This window comes from Fusarium poae, assembly GCF_019609905.1.
Source record: "Fusarium poae strain DAOMC 252244 chromosome Unknown contig_2, whole genome shotgun sequence".
Classification (NCBI taxonomy): Eukaryota; Fungi; Ascomycota; class Sordariomycetes; order Hypocreales; family Nectriaceae; genus Fusarium; species Fusarium poae.
In genome coordinates this window covers 831329-843736 of record NW_025408660.1, presented here as the reverse complement: position 1 = coordinate 843736, position 12408 = coordinate 831329, and the positions used below count along the sequence as shown (strand labels likewise).

Genomic DNA, 12408 nt, shown 5'->3' with positions numbered 1-12408 from the left:
TACGGGAATGTATGGGAGGTTATCCAGGGATTCGAGTTCTTGTTGGAAGTACTCGAGGACTATAAGCAGCTTGCTTCTGAGATACCCGCCGCGGAGCACTTCCGAATCAATATTAATCTGGGTTGGGAAAAACTCAACAAGTACTACAGCAGGCTGGATGAGACACCAATCTATTACACGGCCTTAGCGCTGCACCCGGCTTTCCGGTGGGGGTATTTCGAGAATGAGTGGAAGGATAACACGAAATGGGTGATGAAGGCGAAGCAGATGGTCCGAGAAGTGTGGGAATCGGACTATCGTCACCTGCAGGTGGTCCGGAGTCCCGTGGATGACGAACCAGTTGCGAAGCGGCAGCGAAAGTACTACAATCCATTTCAAGCGTACTGTGAGCGCACGCGGCTGGTTCTCGGATACGGTTTGGTGAAAGAGGAAGCGACTTTGTCTGACGATATCAATGAAGAAATTAACGAGCTCGGATTATGGTAGTCGTCATGGGAGGCTGGAGATAACGATGTTAGAGATCCAATATCATACTGGCACGAGCGCAAACGTCGGTATCCTCGTCTTTCACGAATGGCGCTGGACTTCCTTACGATCCAGCCAATGTCAGCAGAGTGTGAGAGGATGTTCGCGGCGGCAGGGCGGATGGTGACGCCGCTACGAAATCGGCTGGACGCGGACATTATAGGAATGTGTCAAGTGCTGCAATCGTGGTTACGGGCTGGGGTGATTTACGACCTGGACGTGTCACATCAGGATCACGGCGGCGGCGCAGAGTGAGTGCTGCATCCTCTATTTCCCACTTCGCGGCAGGCAGGCCTGACTTCTGCATCCAGATGATATAAGATACGATAGCTTCTTCTTCTTCCTCCGTGAGCTGCTGCGGGCGCCCTATCTTAGCATCAGCAACATCCTCATAAGCAACGGTATTTGCAGCCTCAAGCCTCTTGACGATACGGTCGATGGATGCACGAGCAGAGCCGGCATATCGAGCTTCAGCATCACGAAGAGTCAGTGCCTTTTTGGGCGGCCGGCAGCGTCACGATTGAGGCCGTGGCGAAGTCTCTGGCGTGAGAGAACAACAGCCTGAGCAGCTCTGAGATTTGATTGTGAGGGCATAATTTCTATAGACGTGATATATGAATTTTCTACTGATTGATGTCCTAGAAATCATTGGTTTTGGCGGGCAAAAGTCATGATTCTACGACGGCAGCCTGTGCGGGGTTGTCTCACACTTTTGTGCCCAACTAAGCTTGCTTAGTTGGCCCCCCGGCTAGCCAACGAGTATAATTGACCAGCTTACGACGCCCTTCCGTACTGCCTTGATCAGATTTCAATTCTAATATCTAATCGGATTGAGACGTAGTGTCTTGACAAAGATATGCTTTATTGGGAGGCCAGATGTACCTATGTTTCAAGAAAATAGCGCCGGGAACATATCCTTGTTGCTGTCGGTTTGGTCACCCTGTTACCAAGAACCAGAATGTTGAATGCTGGTTCAGTATAGTGATCTGACACCAGAATTGGCAGACCAGCCACTCATTCAGCAATTCAAGACGACGGCTGTGCCGCAAAAGCTTGTCAGCGACAAAGTCCTCAAAATCAAATACGCACCCCACTCACCTTTGGCGAAGTAACTGTACGAGTTGGTGTGTCTAAGGTTCTGAGCTGCTGAAAGAGCCCGGGTTTGTTCGTAGCTGTAAGCCCTATTGATATCCTTGAGGCCGAACAGATGGCCCGTCTCGTGGAGCGTGACGAAGGCCTGGTCCCTATAATGGCATTGGTTGTTTTGAAGCTGCTTTTGGTAGTACCCAGGGCAGGTGCCTATGATTCCCAGCTTGGGCACGGCGTAGGCTACCGCATTGCGTCTAGCGCAGACGCCCCTCGGGTCGCCACAGTAGTAGTGGGCACCCCCTGAGTTGATGCTGCTGCAAGCCACCGCGATGCGGTCAAAGATACCAGCGACGTGGTTGCGAGTCACAGGAGCGGCCGACTTGAAGTACTCCCTCATCCTGGCGGCAGGTCCGGAGCGAGCGGCGGCGGCGGCTCGACGCGCGCGATTTCGACATATTCCGATGGCCTGGCTCACCGCCGCGCGCTTAGCCCCCTGGCAGCCGGGCACCAGGATGTGACGTGCGCGAAGGGCGAAACCCTGATGGATGGAGGAGGCAGCGGCACCGTCCACGTGCGTGTTGATGGTGTTGCTGGTAAACTGGATCACGCCTGCGATCTCGTTGGACCCGGGCAGAGCGTACAAGAAGGATCCAGTAGAGATCAGAGAGAAGTTGCCGCCGGCGCCAAGGTTGTGGGTTTCACCGACATCGAAAGTGGTCTCAAGGGTCTGCCCAACGCGAAGAGCTTCAAAGTCGGTGTCGTCCACGTCCTCCATAGAGATTTCGACATAAACGCCTTCAAAGTCAATGCTCTCGCCTAGTGTTTATTTAGGTTAGCCATGCGCTCTGGCAGAGCTTGCATCTACACTCACCATTCTGGAAGATCTCAGCCTTCTCGGTTTGGATATCAGGATCAATCAGTGAACCGGTCTTGAACAGCTTCAGATCAGATCCGCCATTGTTGGTGATCGTCGCCTTAACAAGCGTGTTGCCAATCATCTCCAGGTTCACTGCTAAGGAGGATGCATCTCTCTCGTCGAATGGCATAGAGTTGGCAACAGAGGCTAGGAGCATAATGGAAGACGAGAATAACTTCATCTTGTCTGGTAACTACGGATTGTAGTGTGATGGGCGAAACTCAAGAAAAGACAGAGATGCTGGGACCAAGATCAGACTCATAGAACGTCAGGGAACCACCATTATATAGTAAAAAGAAGACCATTGGGTCTCTCCCTGATCGCACTCAGCGACTACCTTGCCATGTCTGCTGGCATCGCAGTACATGACCTTCCTCTACTGCGACACCGCTCCCGTATGCTGGAGCTAGTAGATGGAAACGCAGCTGAAAGATGCTTTCACTCCCAGCCGAGCTTCGGCATGATGTCCAGATTGCAACATGGTAGATGGAAGCAGAGTTGAAAGATGCTTTCGCCCTTGACCGATATGGTATCCAAATTACAACATAGTAGATGCAAACACAGCTGAAAGATAAAAAAGCATGATCACAACGATTCTTGGCATGCCCCGCTGCGCCCACCCCAACTCCCAACACGACGACACAACACCCAATACAGCAGATGCGCCGTTGAGTGATCAAATGCCTCGCTGGATTGAAAGGCTCTCACATAGGTTCGTGAATATTAGTATGGTGCATCTCCGAGGAACCGCGGTCCATCGCTGATGCAGAACACAACGCGATTCTTTGGTGCCAAGATTGCCGCGGCGGGCCGGCACATGGAGCCGAAGCGGGAGAGGCCAGTGTGGATGGTGGATGAGATGGGGGCTGAGCATTACCAAGCCAACCTTCCGTTTTACCGTCAAAGTTGCATCGAGCTGACAGGATCACCGAGGATCTCTCACAGACATCACTTCACTCTCACTTGCCAAATGCATGGGAAGAGAGTCGCTGTCCATGTGGGCGCGACGGCCTTGGTCCTACATGTTGTGATCTAGATAGGGTAATCGCGGACACGCTGGTCTTATTTTTCTGAGACTAGCTCAAATCGGGTCCCCGCAAATCGGTTTCAATACGACAATACTGCGGGATTCCTGCATTGTTAAAGCCGTGATCAGCAATCAGTTCGATTTATTGGCGGCGGCAGCAACCAAGCTCTTTCACTGGCTGTTAGAAGATATACACCGGGGTAGGCCGTTCTAGACTTGGGGGATTTAACACGCGGTGCGGGACGGGACCTTTCAGCTCCCCGCTATTGACTCTTGGCGTCCGGTCAGGACCAAGTGGCGTCCAATCAAAGACGGAACTGATAGCTTCCAAGGCTCACACAGCACAATTCAGGGATGGCTGAGGCCTGTTGCTTTGTTATCTGCAAGGGTTGAAAATATGCAGCCGCTTCCCTTTTCATCAATGCCCAGCGCGGCCATGCAACTAACAATGATATTTAAACGAATCATGATGTAGCTGCTCTGTTCTCGAGAAAATGGAAAGGAGACTTTCTCGCACACGGATACTGTTGGATGTTGAGGGTTCACCCTCACGTGGAGGATGAGGGAGGCCGCATGAGCAGCCGAGCGGCTCGTCAGCGTCCAGGCCTTAGCGTTGCATTCATCACGTACATGGACATCCTCTTTTCAACAGTTCTTCTTGAAAAGCCGAAACATACATGACAGTTGAAAGCTGAAAGTTCCGTGTGACTTGGCATCATTGTAATTGGAACATTCAGAGGGTCAGATATGATGAAATGGTGAGGCGATTGCAACCGCCACTATTGTGCTGATTTTTTCTGCTTTGAGGGGCATTTTCCCTTGTGAAGATGACTAAAAGGGACGTCGCATGCTTTTCTGAGTCAAGGTCAGCGTTGAAATACGCATGGCGCAAGCTGAAAAACAACCCTTGTAGGATGCCAATGATATGCCGTGAGAGAGAGAGAGTTTATTACGCCCGGGAGAACGAATCTCATAGGGCCAGTAGGTACCCTAAGCTATTCACGATTCCACCGCATTGGTCCGGTCTACACAAACTCTGCTTGACAGGCCTGCTTGAAGACCGACTTCTCCAAGTGTTCAGCATCCTATCTTCAGCAGCTGAAGCATGGTCTGTCAACTTGAGGCTGTTCAATGTTAGTAGTCAACTGCGATGTTAATGTTTAGTATGTTGAGTTTTCCCTTTCAACTCAGTCTTCCCGTAGCCATCGCAAACTTGGTTGCCGCTCTCACATGTCCGATTCTTCGGCTCCTATCTTGCTGAGGTAGCTGTTGATCCTGGCCATTCCTGTGCGAAGCTGGGAAAGCACGTCGGCCTCTCGTCTCTTTAGACTGTCGTATAGCATTTCCGTGTGCTTGCCTGGTAGAGCTCGGTCGATGCGCTTAGAGTAGCCGCCTACTCTGTCACGGGCACCTACGGGGGGCCCGAGCGTGTAAGCTTGGACCGTGGATGGGGACTTTGATGATGTGATGTGTGCGCTAGCCGATGCTGACTGTCGGATCAGGTAGTCTAAGGTACCTAATTCAGTAATAGATTGTCAAGATGATGTTAGATTAGTGGCTGGGGATGGGGTAAAACCCGTCTCGGACAGATTGAAGAAGGATCAAGTCAACAATCAATAACATCATAACATTTTTAAATCCACATCTGATATTCGTAATTGCGCGCATCCAACAGATGACCGTGCATATGCGCAAAGAAAGAGTAAGAAAAAGAAGGCCCTGACAAAAAACCGTACTCGTATAACGTATCCGGTGGGGAAAGGTAACAAGGCGACAGAGCTTCGGCATTGGACGATGTCTCACAACGCCATGACTCTCTTTCAGACCAATACAACGGCCATCGAAGTTTAAATGTTTCTCGCGTTCTTTTACTTCGACGAGAGGATCTCTTTCTCCGACGGATGGGTTGATTGCAGATTAATATATTACTCAACTAATTGGTGGATAAAGCTCAGTTTCATTAGCGATATACATGTGCAGCGCCTGATATGTGAGTAAATAGTATAGATGAATAGATAAGCGTCATGACTGAGCCCAAAGTCATAGTAAAAGCCTCTATCAGGTCACATATCTCTAATATAAAATGATGTGATACGGTGATGTGCTGTGCTCAACGTGAATCTTTCTGTCCTGAGACCTACAGCTGCATCTGCATGCAGAATCCTCTTTTCGTATGGGAGACTCCTGTGTTGGAGAGAAGAAATGAGGATCCTGGACGAAGATCGGCCGCCGCCCTTTTAGCAAAGGTCTGACACGTCAGAACATTCTATTCTTGACAAAATAGTGTGGTGGTGGTGGTGTCATGAACCTGATGTAGTCGAACACGGAGGGAGTGTGTAACTCTCTTTTAGAGAAACACGCATTGGTCTCAGCATTAGCCAACATTTTGAGCTTCTCCACAAGTTTATTTATTCATCTTTACAAGGAACGTTCAGGGATGTCCCCAGCGGGAATACGACTGGAAGGCTCGGGCCTCTTCCGCCTGAACCCGCACCCCAACCTTGTGTTCGTCTCACCTCGGGATGAAGCGAGATACAAGTCGGTCACCACAACGCACATCAGGCATATTTCTGTATTGAGAACCTTTAACAGCCTCAGATGTACACAAATCTCAGAAGGGGTCGTTTTAGTAAGGGGTCATTCAGCTCGGGAAGGTCAATGGATTACGCATCGGTCATCTGCCTTGAGGTGTGGACGGCAGAACAGCGTGCAGCGACTGTACGACAACCAGATGACCATGGACGATCAAGTCCCAAAAGAAAACTATAAAAGGAGGAAGATTCAACCAGAGGACACACAGTCAAACATCAACAGATTAGCACACAGCATCAAAATCAATCATACTCTTCTTCTTTGATAACCAAACCTTTTACATCGTTTTCAAACTGCCTCTCTCACCGCCTTGTGCAAGATGGCAGCTCACTCTTTGATCAAGGGCCTCATCGTCGGGTCAGGTCTCCTCGCGGCCGCCGTGCAGGCTTCCTCGGGAGATCATCGCCTGAATGCTCGAGACAATGGCGGCTACAGGCCTGAGCCCCAGGGACATTTTGTCTGCGTCGAGCAGCACAAGATCGTCAAGGTGACCGTCGGTGAACCCGGGGGCGAGTGCACCATGACGACCACGTACCCCGGGACCTCTGTTGGATATCCCCGGGGACTACCCTTACCCCGACGCCAACCTCAACGCCGCCGCCGGCCTTCTCATGCGATGAGGGTGGCTACCTCGTCCAGGGACAGTTCTGTACCGACTCAACTTGGAGACTGGCGACAATCCGGCTGTCAACGAGAACGTCGGGCCTGGCGGTAACATCAATGCCATCGGTTATAATATCCTTGACAATTACCTCTATGGCTTTGTGGCCGTGAGTGGCGGCCGGTGGCAGCTGATCCAGATTGACGCCGAGGGTGGTCACCAACTGCTTCCCCTCACGGTTGACCGTTTCTACAGCACGGGAGATATTGACGCCAACGGTCAGCTGTGGATTGGGGCATCTGGGACTACGGCTTGGGCACAGATCGACCTGGACCCTGATTCGGCGAGGTACGGACAGCTCGTAGATTCGGGTACTATGAAAGTCCCAGGAAACTTCGTTGCTGACTGGGTGTTCCTTGAGAACGGCGGCCCATACCTCTACTCGATTGCCTGGTCGACCACAGCTCGCCTTGTTCGCTGGTCCATCGAGAGAAAGGAGTGGACGGAGGTCCGTGACTACGGCAACGTCACGCCCGCGGCGCCTCAGTTCGGCGCCCTGTACGCTGTTGGCGATGAGATGTGGGGAAGCGACAACGCCTCTGGCAAAATCATCGCGTTCCCTGTCCTGGACGATAATGCGCCGGCGAGGGATATCAGCGCAGGGCCGCCATCGAACAGCAACGATGGTGCGCGTTGCCTCGCTGCCCCAGCACCTTCGAACCGCTAAGGGCAAAGACGGTGCCGGAGGGGTGAGAGGGCATCATTCTCGTAGGAACACGGACTTTCTGTTGGTTCTTTTTGTGGCTGAAGCAAGCTGACTTGGGCCAGAGTATACGGTGGTCTGGGGAAGAGCTTTGTCAAGTATTTGTTAGTCACAGAGAGAATCGATGTGTGCCCAACCTGGATCGCCAGACCAGTTGTGTTGCGCTTGGCCATGTCTAGGAAACGTAATCAGTCCCGGTAGCGGATGTGCCCAGACCGTCCATCTGTGTTCTATCCGTATTTCAGACTAACTCAGTGATACGTGTGCATCACAACAGATCGCTTTTTGACCAATGAAGCCATACGTGACCCGTCGTGTGGGATGCTGCTGAAAAGGAAGAAGGAAACCAATGTGGGAGCGAAGGACCAAAGAGTGCGGCTAGGGTGCCTATATCTCGAACATAATAGAACTAACAGGTATTGTAAACATTGTTCTCTGCAGGAAGCTGTTCTTCTCGCGGGAAATTAGATGACTTACTCGCTCTTATACTGATCACTTAATCTTCTGTTGAATCTCAAGTCATAACCCTTTATTACTCTATCTGAGAAGTATGCCTAAGTGAGTCGTCCTGTTTACTACTGCTTAATCATAGTACGTCCAAAAAGAGGAAATAATATAAAGGTGCCGGGGATAGTTATATTAGAGCTTAATTTGTTAAAACGAGTAACGTGATTGATAAGCGAGTTGACCAAAAATCCCTCAACTTTCATCATTACCATTTGATTAAGTACTTCTCAACAACCTAATATGACACAGCCTTCAAATGAAGCTAGAATCCTTCTTGCCCTTCAGGCCCTTCAAAATAACCCAAAACTAAGCATCCGACGCGCTTCAAGTATGTATAAGGTTAGATACGGTACCCTCCGTAACCGAAAGAATGGCATGCAATCGCGGTGCGATTCTATCCCAAAATCACGGAGACTATCTGATCTGGAAGAACAGATAATAGTTCAATTCATTATGGACCTAGATTCGCGAGGATTTCCCTCGCAACAGCGTATTGTGGAAGAAATGGCCAATTCTCTGCTTGCTGACCGCGACGCGTCACCTGTCGGCAAACGCTGGGCTCATAACTTCATTAAGCGACAACCAGAGCTTAAGACGCGTTTATTTCGGAAATATGACTATCAGAGAGCTAAATACGAAGATCCATCTATTATTCGTGGCTGGTTTAGGCTCGTACAGAATACAATCGCGAAGTATGGTATCCGATCAGATTGTTACGATCTGAGCGGCTACGTCACGTGTACCCCACACTCACTTCCCACTACCCCACAATTTCCCCATCACCATATCCAATCAATAAAGGACCGACACTTGCAGGACCGACGGCGCTCCAGGACCGCGTCGCTCCAGGACCGACGACGACCTCAAACATCGTCGCTCCCACCACAACACCAGTAGTATATATACATTCGCTTAGCGCTAGATAGTACGATGGCCTACCAGCTATCAACAAAGCTTCTTTACCTGAATACGCCTAACCCGCTCTATTCACTATTAAGAGACGTGACACTTCGCAACGCTCAGTGACAACGCCCTACGACTCTGCCAACATAAACCAGTACGGACTAGTTTATCCCTTGGGAACCTTCACCCGTCACACAGATGATATCTGGAACTTTGATGAGACTGGCTTTATGATGGGCATTATTATGGCCGGAATGGTTGTTACCGGTTCGGAAAGGCAAGGAAGACCAAAATTAGTCCAGCCTGGAAATCGAGAATGGATTACTGTGATCCAGGCGATTAATGCGGAAGGTCAATCAATCGTGCCGTTCATCATTAGTGCGGGCCAATATCACCTTGCAAATTGGTACCAGTGTTGCGAATAATATGGCAATAAAGTAGTATATTGCAATACATACCATATAATATGCCTTTTCTGGTATTGTGATAATATGATATGAAGTCTACGATATTGTGACAATATAATATGAGGATGTCCATATTGGCAATATATTATCTATATTGGGCTGTTAATTCTTGGGTGAATTAGCCCCGTGAAAGCTGCAGAACTCGGCCTTACCCTATATAAGAAGCAGGGATAGCTGGCATTTTATTGGCCATCGTTCACTTCCACGCACTTCTTTGTTGACAATTAGACCTAACACGCGATCACGCATGAAAGAAACGCGTGAGGGAGTGCAGACCATGTTGGGTTGGGCCATCTTCGCCTCTGCTCCCCTCATTTTTTTGTTTTTTTTTGTTTTTTTTTGTTTTTTTTTTGTTTTTTCAAAATCACTCGTCGAACTCAACTTTGCAAATCTAACTGCCATGCCTCAACAACGCCTCTCTTTTGCGCAATGGTCACAACGAAGAGGGTCGTCAATTTCTGGCGACCTTCTGGAGTTTTCCAGCCAGCAATCGGATGATCTGGACGTAAGCCAAAAGTCCAAGTGCCTGTCATCTCAACCTCGCACCGTCTCCACAACCTCCTCTACCAAGCCCAGAACATCATGGGTCTTCTCTCATATGCCAGACGAGGAGGTAGAGACGAGATACTACAATCAGCGGACCGGAAAGGAAGAGTGGCGCTGTAAACATTGCGACAAAACCTATGCCTCTTCAGGGGGTACTGCAGCTCCTGCAAAACATCTCATGGACCCTCCTCCTGACGGTCACGGCCTGCCAAAAGGAGCCCCGCGAACAGCGAAAGCTACAACTATACGAACTATTATCGAACAAGCTCGTGTTGCGGCAGAAGAAAATCCCCGAAAACGCCGTCGACTCAACGATCAATCCGGAGACTCGATCGAACCTGACCAGCTCGAGGCATTATACGTGAGGTTTATCACGGCCTGCTCTCTTCCATTTCGGCTCGTGGAATGCCCAGAGTTCCGAGCACTCTTGGCCTACATCAATAACGATATCGAGACTTGGCTTCCGGATACGCATGATACCGTCAAGGCATGGATTATGCGCCAATATGGATGCCAGAAAGAGAGGGTCAAGCAGCGCATACAGTCGGCAAAGTCAAGAATTCACATCAGCTGCGACCTTTGGACTTCTCCCAATTCTTTGGCCATTTTAGGCGTAGTCGCACACTATGTCACGGAAGACGGTCAGCTGGAACACCATGTTTTGGCGTTGAAAGACATCGACAGTGAGCACGACGGTTCTCATCTCGCTGTGGCCATTTTGAAGGTGGTTGACGAATGGGGCTTTGCTTCCAAGCTTGGATATTTCGTGATGGACAACGCTGGCAATAACGACACCATGATGAGATCCCTTTCGCTTGGTCAGTACAACTCACTATTTCTCCTGACTGGCGGCCCTAACATCCCACAGGCCTCCTACGCCGATATGACATCCAATACGATCCCAAAGTGCACCGACTCCGCTGCCAAGGCCATATCATCAACCTCGCCGCCAAAGCCTTCCTCTTCGTCACCGATAATGAGAAGCTCGAACTCGACGATCCTGGTGTGCATAATGTGACACTAAAACATATTGAAGCGTGGCGGAAAAAGGGGCCTCTTGGCAAGATTCACAACTTCGTCGTTTTCATCCAACGAAGTGTCCAGCTCAGCCAAAAGTTTCTTACTATTAGCCATAACCGTAAGCTCGCACGGGACAACGGCACAAGATGGAGTTCGTGGTATAACATGCTGCGAGTGGCCCTGAACCTCAGAGATGCGATTGACGGCTATTTCAACAAATGGATGGAATTAGATTGCGCTGGAGACGAGCTCTCTTCAGAGGACTGGATCATCTTGGAGAAAATCAAGTCTTTCTTAGAGAAGCTGAAGATGACGACCAAGGCTCTCGAGTCATCGTTTGCAACACTCGATAACGTCCTCTTGGCTATGGATTTCGTTTTGGCACAATTCGAAGCAGGGAAGGAGGCATATATTGACGATCCGATAATGGCGTCCATGTATAACTCTGGCTGGGCCAAGTTGGACAAGTACTACCGGCTCACTGATGAATCGCCTGCCTACGTTGCCGCTATCGTGCTCCACCCTTCGCATAAATGGCACTACATACAGGAGAACTGGAAAAAGGAGTGGGTTGAGTCGTCAAAGAAGTTGATGGAGACGCTGTGGAATGACTATAAACCCGTGGAATCACCTCTTCCTCTCTGCGAGGTCCCGTCGACGACCACGAACGAGTTCTTGAACTGGAGGAACAAGCACCTGCAGCCGTCGCTCGTCACGGATGAATATGAACGATATTGCAACTCTGAACGGGTTTACGGGTTCACAAGCGCCCTTGCATGGTGGCTAGAGGAGGCACAGCAGAAAAACTACCCAAACTTGAGTAAAATGGCGGTGGACATACTGTCAATTCCCGCAATGTCTGCGGAGCCGGAGCGGCTCTTCTCCGGGGCGAAGATAACCATTACAGATCGTCGAAATCGGCTTGGTAGTGATGTAGTTGAAGCTCTGGAGTGCCTGAAGTCATGGTTTGGGATACGAGAGCTTCAAGGTGATGTACTTTAGCTGCCGCAGTAGAATAACCCAGATCACGTGCAATATATGGGATGTATTGTCATACTGGCAATATATTGGGTTCTTGGCAATACAATACAATATAGGCCAATGTCATATGGCCTAATACAATATGCACCACTTGGCAATACAATAATATTGCGAGGCTTCCATATTGCCAATATACGTATTGTTTATATTATTCGCAACACTGGAAGCTTCTATTGATTTATTGGCTATTTCAGAGTGGGAGAAATGACTGCGACGGCTCTTGTGATGCTCTGGCAAGGGAAACAGCTTTGTGACGGTTGTGATTCCCAAGGGATAAACTAGTCCGTACTAGGTTTATGTTGGCAGATGCGTAGGGCGTTGTCACTGAGCGGTTGCGAAGTGTCACGTTGTTGAACGGATCGCGTGCGCCTTGATGTCCTTAATTGTATGTGTATTGTCTAAAAAAAAAAC

At 49.7% G+C, this 12408-nt stretch overlaps 2 protein-coding genes across 2 annotated transcripts; one reads left to right on the top strand and one right to left on the bottom strand.

The window, feature by feature from the left end:
* Positions 1-682: 682 nt before the first annotated feature.
* On the bottom strand, positions 683-2711 carry FPOAC1_013503 (uncharacterized protein; the record flags this gene model as incomplete). Its single annotated transcript, XM_044857844.1, has 3 exons — positions 683-993; positions 1624-2430; positions 2486-2711. 3 exons carry the CDS (start codon positions 2709-2711, stop codon positions 683-685), a joined length of 1344 nt encoding a protein of 447 aa, XP_044701226.1.
* Positions 2712-6468: 3757 nt separating this feature from the next.
* Positions 6469-7477, top strand: FPOAC1_013502 (uncharacterized protein; the record flags this gene model as incomplete). Its single annotated transcript, XM_044857843.1, has 2 exons — positions 6469-6771; positions 6818-7477. The coding sequence occupies 2 exons, from the start codon at positions 6469-6471 to the stop codon at positions 7475-7477; spliced, it is 963 nt and encodes a 320-aa protein (XP_044701225.1).
* Between the last annotated feature and the right edge of the window lie 4931 nt (positions 7478-12408).